Source organism: Tetrao urogallus (assembly GCF_951394365.1).
Source record: "Tetrao urogallus genome assembly, chromosome: 10".
Classification (NCBI taxonomy): domain Eukaryota; kingdom Metazoa; phylum Chordata; class Aves; order Galliformes; family Phasianidae; genus Tetrao; species Tetrao urogallus.
In genome coordinates, this window is record NC_136823.1 from 4,836,343 (window position 1) to 4,861,661 (window position 25,319).

General features: G+C 39.7%; 1 protein-coding gene across 1 annotated transcript; it reads right to left on the reverse strand.

The window, feature by feature from the left end:
* Positions 1 to 239: 239 nt before the first annotated feature.
* TAMM41 (TAM41 mitochondrial translocator assembly and maintenance homolog) lies at positions 240 to 21,234 on the reverse strand (the record flags this gene model as incomplete). Its single annotated transcript, XM_079540452.1, has 8 exons — positions 240 to 316; positions 7,108 to 7,170; positions 10,901 to 11,066; positions 13,264 to 13,409; positions 15,588 to 15,738; positions 19,486 to 19,578; positions 20,458 to 20,637; positions 21,097 to 21,234. The coding sequence occupies 8 exons, from the start codon at positions 21,232 to 21,234 to the stop codon at positions 240 to 242; spliced, it is 1,014 nt and encodes a 337-aa protein (XP_079396578.1).
* Positions 21,235 to 25,319: the final 4,085 nt, after the last annotated feature.

Here is a 25,319-nt window from a genome sequence, read left to right on the forward strand (position 1 = left end):
ACGTCATTCATATACGCTGTAAAAATTTATTTTAGTATTTACACAGTAATTCCTTTGCCCTACTGCCATCAAATCTCCCCTCTAATAAAAAAATTCTACTGCAGTAGTAAAAGTGGACAGGGAAGGTATTTGAACTGGCTTCTTCAGTAGACTTTCATCTTTGCAAGTGGGCTCAGCAACACCTGCAAAACATTTGGAGAAAAGGAACCCTTGTTTACCCATACGTAGCGTGCCAAGAGTCAAGATGTCTTCTTTAACCATCCTTTTGTCATTTTATACAATTTCTTCATACTATAAGTTACAGATTTCTTTGCCCCTTAAAAAAAAGGAAAAAAGACAAACATCAGAAAATATCAAAATTCTGGAAAGTTAACCCACATAATAGATTTTCAGTAAATTAACTGAAATATAAAGAATGACAATATCCTAAAACATCATGCAGACATGCAATAATCCTGCAATAACTCTGTCAGTCTTAACATGGTAAATAATGGCAGAAAAACAGTTCTAATACCATCAAAGCACACAAAAAATAGGATCATTCTGAAGGCCTGACAATGTTACTCAAAAGCACATACACAGAACAGGTGCAATATCTGTATAGATGCAGTACAGAACTCCCAACCCAGTCTGTACTGATGGAAACATCTAAAACACAGCACTACCAAAATGTTCAGCACCTAAAGGCTTTTAAACCACCTTTGTCTGCCGCACACCCTCACCAAACCAGTATGCCATACTTTTCAACCCCTCCCTAACCTATTACTAGATAGCACACCCAGCTGAGTAGGATCATATTCCAGACTAGTAATGGACACCAGCAATTCAGTAACCTTCTATTATGCAGCTGGACACAGAACTATTTTAGAAGGATTCAGACCATTAGGCACACACGCTAATTAACAGAACACATCTGTGATAGGAATTTATTCATTGAAACACGTCACTGGAGACCATCACCACATTGTGCAGATCAGATTAGGGCTAATCCTCAAGAACCAGAGCTACACCCAAAGCTGGGCAGCCAAAGCTGTGCTGAATAGATAACGAGGAAGAAGAGAATGAGAGGTGAACCAGAAGACAGACAGGACAAAGGAACAGTCTGCTCAAGCAAGACAAGAGTACATGACTGGTTGGCAAGTTCCATGCATCCAAATGCTACTTCACCAATTTTTCTAACAAGATTTTAGTTAGCCTTGCCTGATGCTGCGCTGAGTCTGAGAGGCACTCAGTTGCTGTGCTGTAAAGTTTCTAAGTGCAACTTCACAATCCTGCAGCTAGAATTTAGAAGCATCACACTGATGCCCATCTTGATTAGACAGTCAAACACTGCACACCACAGAAAGTTTCCCAAATGTCAGTTCAGCCCCTAAGGAGAAACAGCCCCAGAGCACTGCTACTGAAAGCCTTGCAAATAAGTGGAAAAGAGTGTTGTTTCTTCATAGGAAATGTGCTCCCAGCTTCTGGGGTGGAAATCTGTTCTGGTTTCAACAAGTTGTAAAGTACACGATAACTTTCTTGACTATTTTGTTATTGCTTCATCCTAAGTAATGGCAGCTACCATTGCATAACTGAGGGAATAATGCATCTGCAAGAAATCAAATCTACTCAGCTTGCACAATGAAACAACATCTGTGTCCTTAGGTAAAAGCATCAACACTGAAATGATGATGGCTCTGGAAAACCATAAGGCACATACCCAGATGAACTGAAGCATCATAAAATGAAAAGCAAAAATAACTGTAAGATGACAACAGAAGGCTACAATTTGGCAACACTGCACAGACCTTAAGTATGCTATGGACTCCAGTATGAACAGTCTGGCACAAGGATCTTATCTGGAACAATTCTGCTTCAGAGAACTTGCCTAACTCTTATTTATAATATACCTCATATTAAGCCAGTGTATCTGTAATATTCTAATACCAGCCTGCAGATCCCAACAAAGCTTTGGTAAACAACATGCCCTTACTCCTGGCCTACAAAGGCAGGCTTTTCTCAATTTCCATGAAGATATACTGCATTTTGCATTTTAGCTGGAAGATGCTCTCATTATCAGTAGTCTAAAGCCACAGAAATCAAATGAGCACGCAGTAATACAGAAAAGCACTAGCTGTACTCCAGAACAACTACTTTAAAAGCCTATCACAAATCATTCTGTATATTCTGTGTATAAAGAATTGTACTTTTGGTTTACCTAGGTGCAATTTAAAGAAACTCAAGGTGAGCTTTTGCAGAACAAAAAAAAACAAAAAAAAACACCAACATCCATCCATATACTTCAACTTACATATGGGATGCATGTGATTCTGTAAGCTCACATTTTTCTACTTTTAATAGGCTTTCATTAAAAGCAAATGCACTAATGAGGTCAATGTTATTCTTCTGCAGCATCTCAAATAGCAAGTAAATAATCCTGTAAATTCCAGAACACCTCACACATCTGCATTAAAATTGCATGCAATATAAGAATTCCAGTTGCAGAACAAGGCCAGACTTGAGCTCAGGCATAGCACATAAATGAAGTAAGTGGCTCCCATCTCAAAAGTTTAAACTACGTAACTGCATAGCTTTGACAGTTACTGTCCAATCTCTTAGGTACTTCCAGGACACAACCCCTCCAAAGCTGAAATGGCTTTGCCAGGATCAATGTTCTGCTATTCCAACAAAGTCAGTGTAGTTCTGGAAGCACAGTACAGCATGTGGCAAACCAACAGTAACACAGCTGCTCCAGCCTTGCAGGACTGTAATTAACTGAGTTGGCACAGCAGCCTGCAAGTCAGCTTGCTCTATCAGCTTGCCAACCTATTCTGCCTCTTGCAGCAGCTCAGCATTAAGAGCTTTTTCTTCATATTCTGCCCCTGCAGGGAGAACTCTGCTGAACTCCACCCACTCCAGCCATGAACCCAGCATCTTATGGAGTAAGAGGCTTACATTTCTGCCCTAGCACATCATGCTACAAAGCAAAATGCAGGTTTATACATACAGCTGGTTTCTTAAAGCAGCCCTCAGGGCGATGAGTCACATCTATAGTAAAAGTTAATGGTTGTAATTATGGCTCAGTCTCCGAATCCAAAGCAGTTGGACCACATGAAGATGTCTTTCTACTTTAGCTATGAACCTACAACTTGGTGGTTCCACACCCTCTTTAGATTTTTCCACTACACGATAGAGAACAAAGACCTTACGCACATGGAATCAAGACCACAAAACTTCAGTGTAAACATAAGCTGTATCTGGTTTTGCTTAACAGTCCCATGGAAGCGTTACTGTTACGTTACAGCCAAATTACTATCTTACAGGTCCCCCAAAGTTTCCCCATACATATAACCGTATGCTGCATTCTTTATTTCCTTTTGAAATAAAGGATTAATGAATATACTGCTGAAGAGCTGTCATGCTATACAGGGAATGCAAATATTTACATATTGCTAGTGCACAGACATACAACTCTTTACACATTTAGAGTGAATTGCAGTGTAATGCAGTATTTGTTCAGGCACTGATGAAGCTGGCAGTTACTATGAAACTACAGAATATTTATATAGGTTGTTCCCTAGAGTTAAAAGAAAATATTTCTATGCAGGCATAGTTTACTAACAGCCCAATTCTAAGAATAAGAATGTTATTTGCAGCAGCTAACAAGCATTTGTGTTAACTTAAAAGAATCTTGAACAATTGATTCTTGAACAATTCACCCATTATGTATTTCTAGCTTTTATAAGACATTTTCAAGGCTTGCAGCATTCCTCTGTTAAGATATAAAGAAGAAATTTGAACTAAGTATCGGTGTCTTTTTCAGAGCAGCAAAATAGAAAAACTTCAGAGTTATTTCCCAAAGACCATGCAGACTCTGACTATGTGGGAAAATAAATCAAATGATGGTGCCATCTCTAATGGGAAACAGAGAGGCAATCTCACCACAGACTCAAAAAAAAAAATATACAGGCACATTTTCAGAAACTAAATAGGGCACTTAAAAACAAACAAAACCAGAGCTTGAGCTCAACTTTAAAACCACACTGGCAGAGAAAGATGAAGAAAAGTTCTCTTAAATGGGCTGAAATTCTTTATTTCGCCTATGCTATTTGCCAGTACTGTTAATACACAGCATGCCAGCCCAGCAACAACTATTCCCGATTTAACACTGAATTCAGAAGCATGCCCTACACTGGACTGCCCTGTCACAGATCAGCACATAGACATTTCACATTTTTCTATTGTTATTAAGATAAAAGAATCAGCTACAGAAATCATTTTGTGTCCCTCATTACAAAGTGATGGTCACACCATGAAAATTAATTCTTTCACAAGCAGACGTGGGACAGAAGTACTTACATAGTTACCAGGAACAGGAAGGAAGAAGCCAGAGCTTATTTAATTGGGCTACTGACTTCATGATCCTTTCATAATTTTGTTATACTTAGCTAGCATTCTTAACATAAGCACTACAGAAGAAGAGAGCAGATGAAAAAGAACTGGAGAACCATAATACTTTTCTTAAAGTCTCTACTAGGATGTGTAAAAATAGTTCTCAGGGGAACAGAACACTACACGAAGTTTGGTTAAAGAAGTAAGAAAGAAATGCAGCATCCCTAAAGATGAAATCTAACAGCTGAAGACCTTCCTGTAATACATATTTATTCCATGAGACAAACAGATACTTTCTATGTAGAAGCAACGATGTTTTGTCTGTGTATTCTATGTGCCTGTAGAAGTCCTGGCTGATAAAGCCCTGCTAAGCAGCAAAGCAATGTGAACAGCATTAACGCCTGCCCCCTAGTGACAAGTGTTTTAATTTAAGAAACCACCTTTGGGAGAAGATCTTCCTCAGTGAAAGCCTTCAGACAAACTGAACTACGAAGGTTTGGAAATAAATACTTTAAAAAAAATGAAAAAACAACAAACAAAAAAGCACTTAAAGGCAAAAAGCTTCCATCTAACCCAAACCACCTCCTGAGTTGATGGGAGGATCACCAAAGATCATGAAAACCTTACATCAGAAAATGTGGGCTCACATCCCTGCTCAAATTTAATTTCTTCGTTAACATCCACTGCAATTTTAGCGTTTATTGGCACAATTACTGGTTCTGTCCACCTTCAGTGGGTGAAACTGCTGAGGTCCTGGTAAGTCAGCAGGCAGGAGCTGAGGAAGTAGTGCCAGGCAGTGGGCAAGGAACGCCCACTTTTCAACATTAAAAATAGTGGAAGGAAATATATTTTAAAACATTTAAGCATTAATTCTATATAACTAGATGGTCAGAAGACAACTGAAGTCTATTTTAAAGAAAAAAAACTAACCACCATATAAATCAAGAAGTTGCTAAGACAAAGGGAAAACAGAAAACAATGAAAATTAAAAGTCCTACTAAAACTTACATTAGGACCTCCCAGAAGTCTCAGTAACAATACAGGCTGAGAGTGATTTGCTGAATGCCACAAGAGTAGCTAACAAATCCCAGAGGTGATTTTTGTCTATCAGGATTTCAGCAGACAGAGAGTATAAACAATCTGACAAAGCTTAACTGCTTTTATTCCTATTCTTGCAGCTACACACAACAACTTTGCTCCACAGCTCAGGCAGGCTGCTAACTTTCCCAAGTGCTGCATTCATACACAATAACTCTGCCTTTTGCACCCCTTCCCTCTGATTATTTTGCTCTACAAAATCTCTGTGGATTTAGAACCAGACAGGTTACAAGCTAATATTTCTAAAAAGGACACGTTGTGATACAAGGCTTGACCAGCAGCAAGTCATTTTAACAACAAACCCTAAAAGGAATGCCTGACTTCTTCAGTTGGAAACCTTCCATTAGAAACTATTGAGCATGTCTAGCTTATAAAATATAAGTGCAGTTTCTCAGATGGAGTTAAGGTTCTTACCCTCCTTGAACTACTAAACAAAGCTCGGCAAAAATTTGGAAGTATAACAAAGCCACTAACAAAAGTATATAAAAAGATGTAAAACAAGCACAACTATTCTTGTTTACTTTCCTCAGCAAACCACATGGTTTGGTTTGAGCACTGCAACCTGCATTTTCTCACAAGGAGGCATGAAGTGCAACATGGGGTCACAACTTTAACAGCAAATGGGAAGCGAACAGCAGCTGTAGAAATCTGGATAAGGATAAGCTGCTTTTGATACCAGTAAGGGTGTTGTTTGTATGTAATTGCTTTTGAGGAAAACACAGGAATAGGTGTGAATGAGTTCAGACAATGATAAGAACAATTTCAAGCAAGCAGCAAGGATTTCTCACTTTGCAGGAATTAAGACAATCTCCTGATCTCCAGTTTGTTTATGTTAATGCAGACTCAGATCTTAAGCTTTTCTTTTAAACTGAGCTGCAGTCCACTCAGCCTTTAAGGTGCCCTGATTTTTACATTTAAAAAGTACACTTATTCTAGAACTCATAATGACAGGACCATGCCTTCAGCTACACAACTGGCAGTAACTTCTGAGAGTTTGGAAGACTTCAGAGGCTTACAAATATCCATTTTCCTATGTTTCTACTCTGGAAGTTCTTATTTGCCTCCCACACTTCTCTCATTGACTTTGTAACATATTCAATTCTTCTTCTAAAGTACTTCATTGTGAAGTATTAAGAGTTATGGTAATAGCTAATGCTTATCAACTATATGGGCTTAGTAAGGAATAAAGTTACCTGAACACACACCTGTCTTCTGAACTTGGACAGAAACTTAAAGTCTGAAGTTCTCTCCTTCTAAACTTATCCTCTCCTTTATTTTATCATAAACCAACCTGACAGTCTACACAACATCAACACAACACATGGATCACTGTCACTCAGAGACACGTAGAAAATCAAAAGGAATTATCACGTAATTTTTCCTCTTTGTCATAATTCAATAAGAGCAAAATCAGTGCACAACAGTCAAATCTGGCCCACAGCAAAAAGAAAACTGAAGTTGGATTTTTTGTTCCATCATTAGGTCACGTAGACTCTGTTCTCGTATTCCACAGGCTTTCAATATTTTCATTAAGCACTTAAAATTGTTTTTCTCTAAAGTCTCTTGCAAGACAGTTGTGGAGCCCTATAATTTTTATGCCGTAAAACCGGAAAGCTCACAAATCACACACGTTCTTACCAGCTGTTAGTATGGTTTTAGCACTCTGCACTATACTGGAAGATCTCACAATGCCTGAGATTCCTGCAGATAGAAAGGCACACAGATGTTACCCATCTCAGAAGCAGTTTTGTGTGTTGTTTTTTTTTTTTTTTGCTCAATCCTCTAACAAAAAAAAGCTAAATATTCTACAGTTATATAATTAACCAGCTTGAAAGTAAAAATTGTACTTAAGCTGAGAAAGTACATTTTACCTTCCACTATGTTATACCAATTGAAAACATAAACTCTTAAGTATTTTCGCTTATTCAACAGATAAAAAAAAAAGTCAATCTTAAAACATGTAACAAGTATGAATTGATGACATTCATTCACCTAGTGATCAGACTGAGATCTCCAAGACAAGCAATCAAAAATGATTCAGTTAAATCCCTCCTACGCATGGTTTACATCAGAATTGCACTCAATGTTCATTTCAACCCAACATGGGCATTTTGTGCTTCTCTTGCCAAGCAGGGTTGTTTATATCGTGCAGTTTTTTATCTTGTAGTCTGTCTTGGCTAAAAGATCAACTTCTGGAAACACTGCTTGTTTGCTACTTCACAGCACAGCAAGTTCAGTTCCTATCATCTGTTCTTAGGTGTAAATGAAACAGTACAGAAAAGGATACTTTCCAAAACAAACTTCAAGAACTTAAATTTGTATGTGTATTTTATATATGTAAATACAAAAGTACTGTTTATTACTAAATACCTGAAAATGTACAAAGGCAGCAGTCCCAGCATTGAGTCTTTCAAACTGAATGTTATTTTCCTGCATTAACCGTATTATAGAAAACAATTTCAAATATTATTTCTAAAACCTTATTTCAAAGCCACCTGCATAAAGACTAAACCTTGAACAATTAAGAGAAATACAATATTCCACCTGAACAAGTTTCTTTATTTTTGAGAGTGGATAACAGGTCATGGTGAGCTAGTAAAATACCTAAGGACAACGCAATTCAGTTTGAGTAACCAGCTTAGTTTTAGCACTCGTTTTAGCAAAATGGTTTGCTGTGAGCTGGAGCTGCACCGTGCTGCCAGCAGCATGCTGGGCTTGCACTGCCAGATCTCTTCACTGGGGAGCTGCACCACCAAGGGTCTCCTTTGAGCTGCTTCTGTCCTCCTTGTTCTCCTGTGGTGAAGCAGAGCAAACAACTGAACTGCAGGTGCTGGATGGCAGCTGATGGAAAGGACAGAAGGCAGACAGGCTGCATGAGTTGTTCCTGGCCAGCTATGTGCAGCTCCTGGTGTTAGAGGACAGAAGCAGCTCAAAGGAGACGTATCCTGAAGAACCTATTTCTGCCCATGGATTGCAAAGGGAGTCTAAAACCCATTTCACTGGAGGAGCTGCCTGCCCAAAGAGGGGCATGGACTTGTCCACGTTTCCAGGAACTCCAACTTCTTTAGCACAAGGTAGTCTTCAATCTCAGGGAAGAGAATCTCCATGGGGTAGATGTGGTCATCCAGGAATGAAATGCTGGCCAAGTCCAGGCCATTTGTCAGTTTGTTAATGTCTGCTTGCAGCTCAGCAAAGGCCTCTTTGTGCTCCAAAGCCACCTGGGACTCCAGGTTGTCCAGTCTGCAGCTGAAGACATCACAGGACTTGCACCTGTAGGTGATGAGGGCAATGATGATGAGCAGTAGCAAACTGCCACACCACCAATCCTGGTGGGCGGGCTGAGCAAGCTGACCAAGTAGATCTGCAGTGTGCCTGGGGAGAATTCAAACTCTCCAGCCTTTAACCCTGACTCTGTGCTGGCTTGTAATGTTAGGCAATTTGCAGAACAGCTGGGTCTTGGCACAGTCAAGGTGCAGAGTGTGTCCCTGATCAGCACTGTGTAGTTCAGCTGGGAGTTCCCAGCAGCTGGGAGTAGCAGGTTCCTGCCCTTGAGGATGAGGGCAGAGATGGGCTTTAGCATCCCCGTGGGACTGAGCAGCTAGAAGATAGAGTCCAGGTAGTAGAAGTTGATGGTGATGATGATCAGCAGGGCTTGGACATTATCTACAATGAACCCCATTTTGCCTGGCCAGTAGCCATCCTCAGGAAGGGGTCTGCTCAGGGCTGTTGATGGAGGGCATGCAGCACATCATGCTGGTGTCACTGTACACAGTGCAGTTGCTCTCCTTCAGAGCTGTGTAGTACATGGCTCTGATCTTGGGCTTCTTGATGTTGGCCAGATTGATGCCACGTCCCATCACTGTTGATGCTCTACTCTGGATCAACCTTTTGAATGGTGGAGTCCTCCATGTAGTTGTACTTCACCTCCAGGTTGCTCAACTCTGCCTAACCTGTTGAGGATGGGGGACCTATTGGGGGCGTGCCCAAGACCTGCATCAGACCTTGCGGTCATTTCTCTCTGAAAAGGCACAGGGTCACTCTCCCATGGTGACAGCCTGTTCAAAGGGCTGAAGCACCTCATTTATGAAGAAAGGATGACGGAGTTGGGCTTGTTCAGCTTGGATAAGGCTCTGGGGAGATCTCTGCAGTATTCCAGTACCTCAAGGAAGCTTACAAGCAGGAGACAGACCAATCTCTTACATGGTCTAATAGTGATAGGATAAGGGAGAATGGCTTTAAACGAAAAGACTGGCAATCTGGCTAGAAGTGGGGTGAGGAGGGTGGTGAGGAGACGGAACAGGTTGCCCAGAGAGGTTGTGGATGCCCCATCTCTGGAGACATTCAAGGCCAGGTTGGATGGGATATTGGGCAGCCAGGTCTAGTGGCTGGCAACCCTGCCTGTGGCAGGGAGGTCGGAACTAGATGATCTTTGAAGTCCCCTTCATCCTAGGCCATTCTGTGATTATCCAGAGTCTAGACTTTGAAAATTCCTTTGGTGACAAAAGTGAAAAAGGGTTTCTGATTTTTTCTGAGAGTATGAATGGCTTAGCTTCAGAAAACTAGATCTAATGTTTTGATTCTGTGGTGCTGCATTACTGTTTACAAACCATAGTCTCAGCTTGCAATAACCTACTAAAATACAACTACCAGAATAGGTAGCTCGGGGTGGACAACCAAGAGTACTAAAACTACACACAACAAACAACTATTGTACTGAAATCAGTGTAAGAGCTCCCTCTGCAGCTGGCTCATGTTTGAGGCTCACAGGCATCCAGGCATCTTCCTATGGAGCTTGCAAAATTGGCCACCTGGAACTAAGATGCATCAAGTTCCTGAAAGGACAGTTCAAGTACTAAATGTATCTATTTACTAGCAGCATAATGAAATATTGATGTCTTCGGAGTAAGCTTTAACTTGCTTGTACTTAATCTTGCCTCAGAGAAGCTATCTGTGATGATAAGAAGCACCTCAATCCTCTTCTTCAAAGCTTCAACTCTCTGTCAGAGCATCACGTATCTGTATGAACTAAGGGAATTGGAAAGGGTAATGCCAGCAAGCTAGAAAATTAACTTAGCACTAAACTGTAGGACTGGTAGGATATACAGCTTAATATTCCAATGAAGTTATGATAGCCAATAAAATCCTGAAGATGGAAGCAACCCAAACAGAGTTATATGGTCTAATTAGATCATAAAAGGTGCTGTCAAGATTCAAAACCAAATATCTTGTTTTTCTGTATCAGCAGAAATGGTGGTTGCCAGTATTTCATGGAGCTTGTTTGCAAACAGAAGAATATGATTTTGGAAATGCATCTCAAGATTAATCCAGTTTTCTTCCTTTAATTCCGCCTTCTGAACTAGATAGCCATATACCATACATCTTTATTTTTATGATGTCTTAAAGGTGATTAAAGACATTGGTCTAGGCTCACCTTGATGCACCACAAATCCACAATCAGGGTCATGGGCAACTTGCAGTAAAATTTCTTCCACATCCCTGTTTTTTCCAGGAGGGTCGACCAGAGAAGTTATCTTCTGCTGCAGACTCCTTGGCAAAGCCATCAGTTGTGTGAATTGACCTTCTGGACTTTTATCGATCTGAACATTACAAAAAACAAAACGGGGAAAAAGATTGTGTTAATGAAGTAAACTCTATTTCCAAAGAAGTCACAAAAGTCTTCCAGCTATCTTTGGCCTGTGACAAATATCTCAAAATACTGTTTCCATTTCACATTTAAAAGCCATTGACAACACTAACGAGATCTCCCCATGGAGCATCTCAGTTCTGAACCTGAAGAATAACAGTGGAAAGATGTTCATTTTTATCCAAGGCTAAACTAAAGCATACACATGACCTTGCTGCTCCTACAAGTAACTTCTCATTAAAACTGAACCATTCCTGCATTACCCAATTTCCTCTGCAAACATACATATGCTAGAATGAAAGAAACTGTTCCCAAAAAAACCATTTAGCTGTTTCTTCTGCTGAATATAATCAAACTACACACACACAAAGTTTACTTTGAAAACTATTTTCTCTGCTTTAAACTCAAGCCACATTTGGTCTGAATAATTGAAAGGAAGCATTCATTTCATGTTTTTCAATCTACTTAAGAAACACAACGACCTTTTTTTATTACAATGATATCAACACACAGGGCTGTAAACGTTTACATAAAATGTAAGAGCAAAAACTGAAAAGTGCACAACAGAGCAGGTCTCTCCAAAACTAAAGGAAAAGATTAAGAGCCTGAGTACTCCCACACATTTTCTTTCACATTTTTTGGAGACATCAGACAGGAGTCTAGTTGTCCTATACTCCCTCTAGTCAATGGGAAGGAAACGATATCCAGATGAATCACCCACTGACTACAGATGGAGTCAATAATAAGCAGGCTTTCAACATTATGTGGGAAGAACTCATGCCTGAACCAGAACTATAAGAACTATTGTCTGCTTTTAATTGTTTTTGAGGAATCTTTTATGGAAGATTTTTCTTTGTAATTTTGAATATGTGTCCTTGGAGAAAGGGTTTCTATTTTCTGTTAAGCAGTACTCCAGATAGCAATTACCTTCTTCAGTCTTGGGAATAGAGGCAAATATCCAACACAAGGTGTGGGCAATGAAGAATTAATCTCAAAATCAACAGGAAAATGATGACAATTATTCACTGCCACAGGACTATTAAGAAATACCAAACAGACTTACTATCTAACATATTTGTTAGATAAAACCACAAGGTTTTGATCAAAAGTAATGTAAAAATAGATGCTGTTCTAACTAGATACCTTCTTGGAGAATGGAGTATTGGTTCCATTCAAAATTCACTTAAATACTTCCTCCATTAAGGTGTTCAAAATCACATTGGTAAGAAAACACAGAATGTTGCCATATAACACAGATTCACCTACGTGGTACTCAAAAACACTGCAGCAAAAGCTTTTACTGTACTCAAGGTTGCTTGTGTGTGCAACAACTTGCTTCAGTTTCTAACAGACATCCTAAAAGGAAGCATGGGTGAGTTACTTACCACAGTGACTTGAGGATACAGCAGTAACTCATGTCCATGAGACTACTGGTGCTATTGGTATCATAACACAGAAATGTAGCACGCACACCCTTGTGCTAATCTTCAAGTGCAATATACATGAGAAAATAATGCTACCAGCCCCCTGAACGTGGCATCCCACCTTTAACTGCAGAGTTTCACTTGCACCTTAAGCCAAACATGGAGTTCAATACACTGGCCATTTTTGCACCAGTTTTCTGACTAAAACTTGGATTTGCTCAACTAATCTTCATAATTAGCACACAAGCACTGGTGGGTTTTTCTGGTTTTTTTTTTTTTTTCTTTTTTTTTTCTTTTTTTCTTTTTTTCTTTTTTGAGATGAATATTTTGATTGCAGAAAGTTGCACCTCCAAGTTATTTTTTTTGTTTAAACATAAGCCATATTTTTATTAATCACTTCCTGGACTGCTATCTCTATATAGTGTTCATTAGATCACACATTTTAGAATTATCTTCTCATTCCCTTGCTAGTATTCCAGTCCATACTCAAAGAAAATAGACAACATTTGGCCATACTCAAAGAAAATAGACAAAAGTTAGTTTTCTTCTATATATATGCAGAGGCCAATATTTAAGGCAAATTTTCCAACTGTGGAATTAATTAAACAACTGAAACATAACAGCAGATATATGGACCAAAGATGCTTGCTACAGCATGCTTTCTGCCAGCGTGATAAAGCACTCCCACTTGTTTGTTTTAAAAACATTTTGAAGAAAAACACTTGCCTCTAGCCTTCCCAGATGGTGCTTATATACCACTTGAGGGCAGTCCTGTAATATGTTACTGTACAGCTTCTGAAAGTAGGGAACATTGGGTTTCACTATGTTCTGCACCTTCGATCTGTCTTCTCCTATTATCATTCTGAAATCACCTAGACAAGGAAAAAAAAAGTTAGTTCTCTAGGATAAAATTGAAGTCAAAAAAGGAAAACATAACAAAAACCAACAGAATACAAAGCTGGTACTTAAAAATACTTATTCTTCAATTCTATCTATGTCTACACAATCCATAATTAGGTTCTCTCTTCTAACAGTCAAAAAACACCATCCAAATAACTTCAGCCACAGAAAAGAAGATTCAGAACCGTGATGCAGCCTCTGCTATGCAACATCATCAACCCTTGTATCCACATTTGCACCTGGACAACAAAAAATTCCAGTTGTCAAGTCCAGGCTCTAGGTCAGCAGAAACAATATTCTTTCCAAACAGACATCAGCTTCAATGGTTCACTAAACAATACTAATGAGCTGCCCCAGCACTTTGTATTCAAAATCAAAATAATCTTCATTTTCCCATTACTAAAGGAAAATAACTTGCACTGTCTCCACACTTCAAGGGCAATATGTGAAACACAGCTATTAACACATGCTGAGACCACAATGCTCCTTTTTCTTTCAGCCAAGTACTATGTCAGTAGAGTGTAAAAAAGCAACTCTTTTCAACACCACTGCTACTTTTCTGACCTTACTTTGAGACACTGCCCAGTGACTGTAATGAGAGGACTGTATTAGAATGTTCATCTACCTCTGGTATGTACCACCCTGCTAGCTTTTGATGTCACCAACCAGGAGTTCAAAATCAACAAACAAAATCCTAAATCGATTCATTTTCTCTCCTTCCTACAATTAGGATGTAGATGCTGTTGCAGGGTAGCAACTTGCTGGCATTACTTAGTTTATTTCAATTTATGCTAATCAGCAAAACACACTTTCCCTCGCTGATTTCAAAATGCACCAAAACCAACAAACAAAAAGAATAAACATCTTCCAACTTAAAGTACGAACAGCTCTTCTCAGCACTTATGGCAAGAGCTGTTAGAGCAACACAACAATCAGTGTTGTTTACCAGTACTCCCCCTGAACAGTTTTAAAACTTCAAAAAAAGGCAGCAAAATGAAGTCTCTAAACGTGTCACTGACAGCTCTTTCCCCCAGCATTCCCAGCTGGGACTCTTTGCTTTGACTGTATTCACACAGCAGAGGCAACTCCAACATCTCACAGTACGGTAACTGATCTCCCAGCTTTTGTTACTATCATTGTTTCAAAGGATCCATACAAAGTACTTGGGTCACCAGCGCCCACCAAGAACCTAATGACATGGAGAGGTAGCAGGTGGGAAAGTGCACAGCCCTGTAGCAGACACTCCTGGTGAACAATCCTTAACCACCCTCTGTTAGCATCCTCTATTGTCACTCTAAAACAGGTAATGATTCAGAGAAAAAAGCCTGCTATGAGAACAGTAACACTCTTCATAAGCTGCAGCTTGGCTTTACTGAATTCTATCTATGCTGCGGGGTTTGTTTTACTTTTTTAAGTAAAGAAAGTGCTGTGTAAAATTCATCCACAAGAAAACTTTTTCATAATCATTAAAAATGTCAAATCTAAACACCAGTACTTGATTTTATTAGTTAAATTTTAATATTTTTTGTACAATTAGTTCTGGTATTGAAGATCCATTTGGAGTAGGTTCTCTATTTTTGGTTTTGTGGTGTTTTTTGGTTTTTTGTTTGTTTTTTTTTGTTTTGGTTTTTTTTGTTTTTTTTTTAATACCACATCAGTTTCACATGATTTCATAACTTGAGAAAGGAGAAAATCCTCTAGCAAAACAATAACTCAATAAATACCAACTAGGAAGTAAGTCTCAAACACAAAAAGAAGAACTTTAAGCATAGCACACTCAATCAGGGTCTGTGATGAATAAACATGCACTGAGTGAAGAGAACTTTTTTCCAAGATGTTGAACCATTACAACCAAGATACAATCCAAACAAACAGAGTAAAAAACCACTTTACCACAATCATCCGCATCTACATCTGACAAGTTTTGCTTATGTACTTGTACCTATTCCTCAATGAATAAGCAGTTTTCCAATTGCTACGTACACAGCTGTAAAATACAGTTATCAGAGCATGCAGAAGTGTAGGCCCAAAGCAAAAGAAGAGATGACTTAGAACATAGGAGACTCACTACTGCTCACACAGCATACATGTAGCACAACAGCTCCAATTACAGCTTTTCTCCTCAGAGACTTCAGAGCCCATATACTAACCAGAATAGGAGAGTCCTGCAATCTGCATATAGAGGTCTTCTTCAGAGAAACTTTCTGGTAACATGAGAAAGGCTGCTGTGACTGCACTCTTCAGATTGCTAACAAGGGCAGCTTGCAGCTTGCCATTCTCATTCTGTGTCAGGATTTTCACCTGAAAAAATCAGAGTCATTGGGAGCAAGACTTCAGGAAAGTGCTATTGAAGATGGAACTAAAAAACGTTACTCAATCCAACACTGAAAATAATACATTTGAGATTAGATCCTACTACTGTTGTACAATAAATACTTCAGTATCACCTTTTGCTTATGCTGTGGGTGAGGGGAACATCTTTTTATGTGTTAAGAGCCTGCTATAAAAGGCTGTTTTTACAAACACTTGGAACCGATATAAGCAACAGCCATCAGCTAATCTCTGAAGAGCTATTCACCTTGTCATAGTCACAAATTTAAGATTCATAAAACAGTAAGTGTGAAAATATCAGAGATATCTCACATGGTATTAATGATATAGTAAGAAAAAAAAGATTACTGTCACCACACTGAGAGAGCATGGAACAACAGAAAAGAGAAGTTTCCTATTCCCCTTCACTCTACCCTTTTTCCCAAGAGAGGACTCAGGACTTCTTGCTGCTGCTCTATCGCACAACTAAAACTGTGTCATAAATATCAGTTCTCCTCCTAGAAGTAGCAGGTATTATTTTCCACTTTGTAAGAGTGTCAAACATCAGATAAAATCAGCCTGGCTTACCAGGTGGCTGACAATGCCCTTTCAAAAATGATTCTTCCAAGAATACATTCTGTTGTGAGTCTGTCATTCTTACAAAGGGCAAATTCTTAATATCTGTTTACTCTAGAGTATCTACAAATCCACTGGCAGTGAACAAACTCATTCAACTTGCTGTTTCTCCCCAGAAGTGAACACACAGGCAAATGAGTTGCAATATTCCTTGAAATTCTGCTCACAAAATGTAACTAAGTATAACCTGAAAGAGGTAAGGTATCATTTCAAGTCAACATTTTCCTTTAGACTCAGTAAGGGAAAAGGAGAATACAATATAGCTGCTACAAAAAACTCTCCTTACAGAAAGGACATCTATGGCTGGATCTAGATCATCAGCAACCCTGCCCACAGCATGGGGCTGGAACTAGGTGATCTTCAAAGCCTCTTCCAACCCAAGCCATTCTGTTGTTCTACGTTATCAACAAGGCAATGCCAGGGCTGGCTGATACTATGCCCAGAGCTTCATTCTTACCCACTGCGAAGTCTCTAAGAGTGTAAAACTAAAACAATCTCACTTTGATACAGCAGTGAATGCAACAGCATACAGGCTGCTCACTTCAATCCTTCTGCACTAAGATGTAAGTTTGTATACACCTGTATCAGGTATATACAGCAGTGTGGAATGGGTCCAGGGTGATTATTGAAATAGAAGTGTTTTCTGTCCTCCAGTTTTTATTTTAAAAATAAGAGTTCATTGTACAAGCAAACACTTAAGAATTCCTCCCAGCTTCTCCTGCAAATTACTTTTGTATTTCCTAGCAATAAAATGAAGGATGATGACAAAACAAACAAATCCATCTACTAGGGAATCCACAATAAATTTGATTTCCTTGAAAACTATGGAGTCTATTGAATGCATACGGACTTTTTTTTTTTTTTAAATATATCCAATGTATAATACAGGCCAGTCAGAAGATTAACTAATATTCAAAATCCCATCAACTAATTTGGTTACATGCCCTTTCATAGCTCACTGCTACAATGAAACAATGAAGAAAGAACAAAGCAGCCTGTGGTGCTGCTATTCCCCGGGGATGACCACGGGCTCATTTCAGTGAAAAGAAAAACCTCCTTAGCTAAAAACACTCCTTAACATGTATCAGATTTTTCCTCCTAAGGGAAACAACACGCTGGCCTTCAAAATTTAGATGACTTGAACACTGCAATAGTTTTGGCATTTATGAAAGAATTCTTCTCTCAATAATTTCAGCGACAACAACAAATACAACTGCTTATTCAATTACTCTCACTCTATATTTAAAAAGAATCATTAACATTCCAGATGCTCTAAAAAAACCTCAGAAAGTAAAGTTGGGTGTCACTTGTGCTCGCTTATTTTACTTTTTGGTTACAGAAACATTTTTTTTCAGGAAACTTGCCAGTTATTAAGAAATTAAAACCAAGCTTAAACAAGTTTTCAATACGTTTAAATGGAAATTCAGTGAATCAATATTATAGTTTTATTCTAAGATGAAAAGCAAATTAACTCTTAATACAAAGAAGCCTATGAAGAAAAGTCAGCATTTCTAAACTGCAATTCCAAACTCCATCTATTCAGCAAACATTGTAGAAAGATCACTTGATCAAGGCAACCAATTCATAACAGAAACAAAACTTCCAGTGAAAATTACACCAGGATTTCTAAGCTGGAGCAAATGTTTCAGCTCATGTGCTGGAATAGCTTGGATAGCTTTCACTCAGAGTAACAGCTTTGTAATGGAGCACCAGAACGGCCCTGAGCAATTTCACATCCACACAAGTGAGAAGAAAGTCCCCCAACTTCAACAATATTCATCTGCCTGCCCAGAACTAGCACAAATGGCAAGCGCTATGCAAGAGATGACAGAGCACAAGAAAACAAACCCAATCCTGTCTGCTATCCAAAAGAAGCTTGTTGTACATTTTAAGGAGAAAGAAAACCTTCCTACCACTATCACTTAAAACATATACAGCAAAACATCAATCAGAGGTGAATCTAGAATCAGGAGACATTTGTGATCTGTACAACAGATCTAAGAAACAGAATTGAGGCCTGTCTGCAAGCATTTTAAAATCCAACTTAGGGATTTGATGAATTCTACAAGAAGAGTCAATCTAAACCTCCATTAATTTTTCAGTCAAATTCTACTTTAAATCCTTCAGACTTTATTCAATGCAAATTCCTCTAAGTTTTATGTAATTAATTTGGACCTATGCATGAGGATCTCTCTGGCTGACTCACCAGATCCCAACAAAATACCAAATTCTGCCTCACTGTGCAAGTATGCAATCAGAAGACACAAAGCATAGCTTACATATACCAAGAAGAAACTCTAAAATAAAGCAAAGCAGCAGCAATTGTAGTTGCACTCAAAATAAACAGTTTTCAGTTAATGAATACGAAAAAAAAAAATAAAAGATGACGGTATTTCCCCTTTTTGCATTTAGATTTATTCTTTACAAAGATAACAGCTGTTCTAACCTGACATAAGTTCTATGGAAATCAGATCGTTTCAGCGCTACTATTTGAAGTCACACCCCAAGATTTGGTTTAGGAGCATAATTAATTTCTGTTCTACAACTTCATCAAAGCTCTCCTCACCCCCAGTCCAAGAAAACTTAACTTAGCACTGCCTCCATCTGCTGACGGCACACTGAATCAGGCACTCATGGGAATGACAACCAACATTCTTCACACTTTACAGTTAATTACTGATATTTAAACAAGAGAATGAACTAGACAGTGGCCACACAGCAGTGCAGCTTTCATCTTTACAGACTCCCATTATTCGACTGCACAAAGTGCTGGTGACTCCTGTAATTTGTCAGTGATGGCAGACAGACTATTTACCTTGTGTTAATACAGTAAATCTTGAATAACTGGTCTAAAGGCAGAAAGCTGTTGTTAACGTAGCTTTTCTCACAGAACACAGAATATCATGAATATCATTAAGGACGTTACATTTCACTTCTCTGACAGATTACCCCTCCAGCAATACTAGATCCCTAAATCAGGGTTGATTTCTTCAGTGCTGACTCACAGATCAATAAAGTTAAAGCTAAAGCTACAACTAATAGTTTTCCATCCCTGTAATTTACTACATTTCAAGACAGATAACTGAAGAGACAAATGGTTACCGGTTTTTGTAGGCGTCCAGCAACATAGAGGGTTTTCCAGTGAAGTAAATCATCAATCAGGGTATCAGTGCTAATTACACCATATTTTATCATCTGAAAAAACAAGCATAGTAAAGGTGTCTGAATAACAATATAGTTGCACTGTTTTTATTCCATGGAACGTAATGCTACAACTGTCATTAATTCTAAGAAACGCACACTGCCAATAAAGAGCTGTATGCATAAAATTAAAACATTCTAATGTCTTTTTTCTTTAGCAATTTTTGCTCCTAAGTATTTGCAGATTTTCTTCCAATACACCTTGACCATAAAAGCTTCTCTTTGATAATACTTAGAGAACTGCTCCGCAAGAAGAAGATCATACAAACAAGAGTCACATAAACAGCACAGCTCTGTAATAGGCTTGGGGTTTTTCTTTAATTTACTAGAAAAACAATATGAATAGCAATATATGCTAGCAGCATTGCCTAAAAAAAATGAACTCCTCCATCCCCTGCCTCCTATCTACACTCTTACTTACCAGACACATTCTACACATAGTTTTTCTGTAGGACTTGCTGGACAAGTAAGTGCTTACCTGAAATTATTAATTACAATCACACAAAAACCAGGATGTTAGCCATTAGACAACAAGTATTAGGCAACTTCCTATGTTAAATATACCTTTTTATGTCAAACAGTAAAAATTCAGTTCACTATTACTGTGCAGTCAGCTGCTAAATTAAAGTCTGTACTTCCCCATACGCACAACAGGGATACACTTCACAGTCACTGGCAAACTGCAAGTGATACAGAATGTAAACTCAGATTCACAAATCTGGTGTTTGTCAAATAGTTTGAGATCTTAATATTGAAAATATCACCAGTTAAGCTGCAATCCCTCAGATGTGCTTCCTGCATGAAAATCTGCTTTAAGCTAATCACCTCAACACTTCACACACTAATATTTAGCCTTCCTAAAGTCATACTCACCCTGCCATTGCACGGCACTAAAGTATTGTAGTAAATCCCTGCTCCATAGCTCTGTATGTTACTTATCTGCTTTGGCCCAAAGACTTTTAAGAAAGAATAATGACTCTTGTTCTTTAACAGGTTCATCATGTGCCAGGTCACAGAATCATCAACCACAAACACGAAGTCCAGCATATTGTTCTGTGGATACAGAGAAAAGGACCAGTTTGCCAATGTCAGTAAGGAATTCATGTTGATCACATTAATCTAACACATGCATAATATATAGATATCAGCTAATTATTGTACACGTAAATAAAAAATAGAACACACGCCTTGAGGTGGGGCACAGTTTAAAGGCTGTGTGCTTACACTCTGGGCTGCACCTTAGCTAAGCAGTCACTACTAAGTAGTGAACTGCCTTACTTCCACTTGTTTTTTGTGAGAGCATGAAATCCTCAGAGCTCTTCAATTCCTCGGATCGCTACCAGTAAGGGCTCGTTTTCGCTGCTTCCATGCTTCAGCCGCACACACGGCGCTCCGGGCAGGCTCAGCACCGCGCTCCGGGCAGGCTCAGCACGGCCGGCCGCCTCCACTCCCGCAGTAACACGGCCCGCGCCCACAGCGGCCTGCGCCCGCCCAGCCGCCCGCCGCTCTCACCTCGCTGTGCCCGGCCGAGGCCCCCTCCTGCCGGAAGACGCCGGAGCCGTAGGCGAACGCCAGGCTGAGCTCCTGAGGGAAATGCGCCAGGACCCGCCTGAACCTCACCCCGGAGCTCGACAGCACCGGCAGCGCCATGCCGCCGCGGCCCGCCTCCCCGCCCCCGGCTGAGGCGTTGGCCTCCGCCTCCTCACCGCACAGCGCCCCCTGCCGTCCGCCGCCTTCCCGCCCGGATCAGCGCCTCCGTGCCGGAGCGCCCCGTAGCGGCCGCGCTGACGGAGCCGCGGCCGCCGCCTGCCGGCACCTCGGCGCTCTGCTCAGGGCGGGCGGCGGTGACCTGAGCTCAGGGACGAGCGCAGTGCCGCAGAGCGGCGGGATGGCGTCTTCCGTTAGGCGCCCTGAGATGCCCTCCCGAGGTTTGTCCCTGTCCCCTCATCTCTTCCACACTCTGTGCTTCTCCCAGGAGCTGGTGTCGCTTCTGTGATTCTCCACGCTTCTCCCGTGCTATGAAAACAGCCCACAATGTTTAATCACCGCATTTTGCTCTCCAGCTCACACTCTCTTGTGTATGAAACACTCTGCTGAGTCTGTCTTGGTTTTAATTTCCAAGTTCTGTATAATTAATTCAATGAGAGTATTGAATTCATTAAAAAAAAAACAAAACTGTTTAAGGTGGACTCACGTCTTGTTTATGCTTTCCCCACACCTGCCTTCCTTAGCATCGCATTACCCTTGTTTTTATGGCTTTCAGTTCATCCTACTGGGACACCAGACTGAGAAAACAAAGGCATCACACACCCAAGGCAAGGCACGGGCCAGCCTGATGTCAGACATGTGCTAAAGCTGGAGTTACGCATTTGCTCAAAACAAACTTGACATGCGAGAAGATCTGTAGTTATTACAGAAAATGGAGAACATGCACGTGAGGAACAGTGGAAGGAACGCCTGAGGTGAAAGGAACCCTCATGATTGCTGGCAAATGAAGAGTTTTCATACACAAGGCTGCTGCCATCAGAAAACTGCAGGGGAGCTCCTCCGCTCTCTGGAAGCTTTATACATCATGTGGCTCGATCAAAGCCTTCCTTCTGAGGTCTCCATTCTAAACACTTGATTTCAGATGCAAAACAGTTTACTAAAGGAATGTGCATTTAGACTGGAAATGATTAGGTTTCTACTGACTGAATTTTCACTACTCTGATTTTTAAGGTCACAAAGGAGTATATCAACAAGGTCCCACTGTGGGTGGGGTTTGGAAGCATTTCAACTCAGACTCTGATTCAGAACCCACAGGTGTCTTTCCATCTAAATTCTTGTAAGGCAGATCACAGACCTTGTTCTTTCCTTGGTAAGAAATTCAAGGCTATCAGTTACTGTTTATGACTAAATTACTTCAAGGCAAACAATAAAGAGCAGTCATTTTTCCTGAGTTTGCATTTGGGAGTCTTTCCTACTACTTCAGTTAGTAGAAATTGTGTTATTTTGGGAAGAGGACCTGGCCTTATAGAACATCACTTATGGGGCATACAAAGAAATATTGTAGGCAGGCTATTTGATACGTGTCATCCTGTCTAAAACATTGGGGTGAAAATTATATTAGGTGATAATTCATCCAATTAAGTACAGGCTTTACACAGATTTTTAACTAGCTGTAGTAATTTGGCAAATTGTTAGGCATCACTGGGAATAAAGGCACTAAATGCTCCATTTTCCTGTATATTTTCTGAATCTAAGAAGAGTCATTCTTAAACCATGGGACTGTGTCTGTTGCATGCTGTTATAAGTGGTACCTCCTGGCTGGTTAGTAAACAGTTTAATTAAGAATTTAAATAAGCTAACAGAGAAAAGTGGTATTAGTTATTGACATTGCTCAAATAGTTCTTGCTAAAGCTCTCAGAATACTTATAGAAAAAGCATTCAAATATTGACATTCATTTATCGGCCAGGCTTATTTTCTAATCTCTGCTCACATTCTTTACAGCTACCTGTAAACTCTGAAAAAGATCCGTAATTCTCCATCAGTGATTTTGTTTAGAAAAGGATCAGAAGAGAGCAGAACACAACAGCTCTCCATTAGCAGTACATTTAGTTTTAAGACTAATAGCTTGTGACTTGGAATAGATTTTTGACAGTCTATGATGAATTTCTCTAAAATTTGCGAAGTTGTTTTGTGTCTCATACCAACTTTGAACTTGGCCTCTAATCTGTTTTCAATTTAACTTTTACTTTGGTAAGAAAATCTGCAAACACCAGAAGGTCTTAAGTTTCATTTACACTTTCAGCCAGCCCTGCTGTCAGAGGGAGCAGTTTTCTTCTACCCACTTTTACCAGTGTAGGTGTTTGCGTGGCTGCATATCAGAACAGACTGGAAAATTGATGTGGGTTAAAACCAACTTTTTTTAAAAATGAGTTTTAACCAGGTCACCAATGTTGTGCTTTACCACATGTTTGTGCTGGTGGAAATGAGAGACAGTTTCTTCTCTTGCTGACAGTGCTAGTTTGAAAGATACGCGTACTGGTTTTTTTTCTAATGTTTTCTCACTTAAAATCTTGTCTGTGATTGATTCCATGCATTGAAGCTGGGTAAGGAAGGATACAACATATATCACAGTTGTCTTTTGCTTTTATTCCTTTTTTTTTCAGTCAAGCAAGTTCTGATACTGCAGTTCATTTCTCATGAGAAGGTACAACAACATCTGAGCTTTTTTTCAGCTTTTGCCACTGGCAGTAAAATGCGTATAGCCCCCACATGACTAGAGATCTTATTTCTAAGTGTAGGCTTTCATTTCTATTGTACCATTGTGTTCCCCAGTTCCTTAGAGTAAAGGAGTCTCACAGATGTTGGCTCTGTTCAGTGTGTGAATTCCAAGTGGTATATGCTGTTCAACACATATGCTAAGCCTAACACTGTAGAATGTTTCAGTGTTAGTTCTTCACAGTCTTATCTTGATGCCAGAATCCTCATTGCTGATTTAAAATTAACTGTTCTCATGAACTTCGTTCTGAATATGTCCTATCAATTCACGAGTTGATCTGATAGCTTGGAACTGGATTCATCAAATCATCTTCTCTACAGTGTCAGAAATGCTGCTTTGAAATTAATGTACCTCACCTGCGATGGTCCTGCTTACTAAGAAAAGACTTTCTGTTCATTTTCTGATTTCATCTCCATGGACCTTATGAAAGCTGTTAAATATCTAAAGGATGGGTGTCAATAGGGTAGGACCAGACTCTCTGCATGGTGCCCAGCAGCAGGCACAAACTGGAACATACAAAAGTTCCATACCAACAGAAGGAAAAAGAAGGAAAAAATTCTTTACTTTGAGGGTTACAGAGCAGTAGAACAAGCTGCCCAGATGTTGTGGAGTTACCTTCTCTGCAGATATTAAAAACCTGTCTGGATGCTTCCCTGTGCAACCAACTGCACACAATCTGCTTTGACAGGATGTTTGGACTGGATGATCTCCAGAAGTTCTTTCAAACCCCACAACACGGTGATTCTGTGATACTCCTCAAGCAAACAATGTTGTGTATCTTATGATAGATGGGGGGGACCTGTCCTACTTTTCCATAGTATGTACCTCTTGGAGATGGCAACTTCCTGTGAGCACTTGTACCACTTGTATCTTTAACCACTATAACAGTATTAACGGCAATTTTCGTAGTATCAGCATCTGGCAATAGAAAGTTGTACCGTCTTATTTCTTCTAGAACTATTTGTGCTTTTGTGCTTACATTATTTTAATTTCTCCATTTGTTACATTTTTGTTTGTTTGTTGAGAAGCATAGAATATATTAATTCTTGCTGGTAAAGCTGCATGTAGGTCTGAATTGCCTTGCTGTTGGTATACATTAACAACAACAAACACCACCAGATGCCCTCTACTCCTCTCTCAAGTTAGAGCTTCCTCCTCGTAATTACCTCCTGTAATTTTAACTGAAAATACTGTTTTTTTGTTTTTTGTTTTTTTTTTACCAGCAAGAGAGTGGGAGAGGACCACAAATCTTTTTTCCTTAGATTTGAAGAGGTTAGGATGTAATGCCACCTAGAAGCATTTAGGGAACCTGTGCCATTTGTTGATATACATTGAGTAAAGCTTTCCCTTTATAGTGGAAATGCAAGTCACAGCTAGAACCAGTGATTGAGCATCTGGTGGGAAGGTGGGGCCAACCCAGGGAGCTCAGGTGTACCTGAGAGATCAGAAGGGGTGTAGCCAGGATCCACC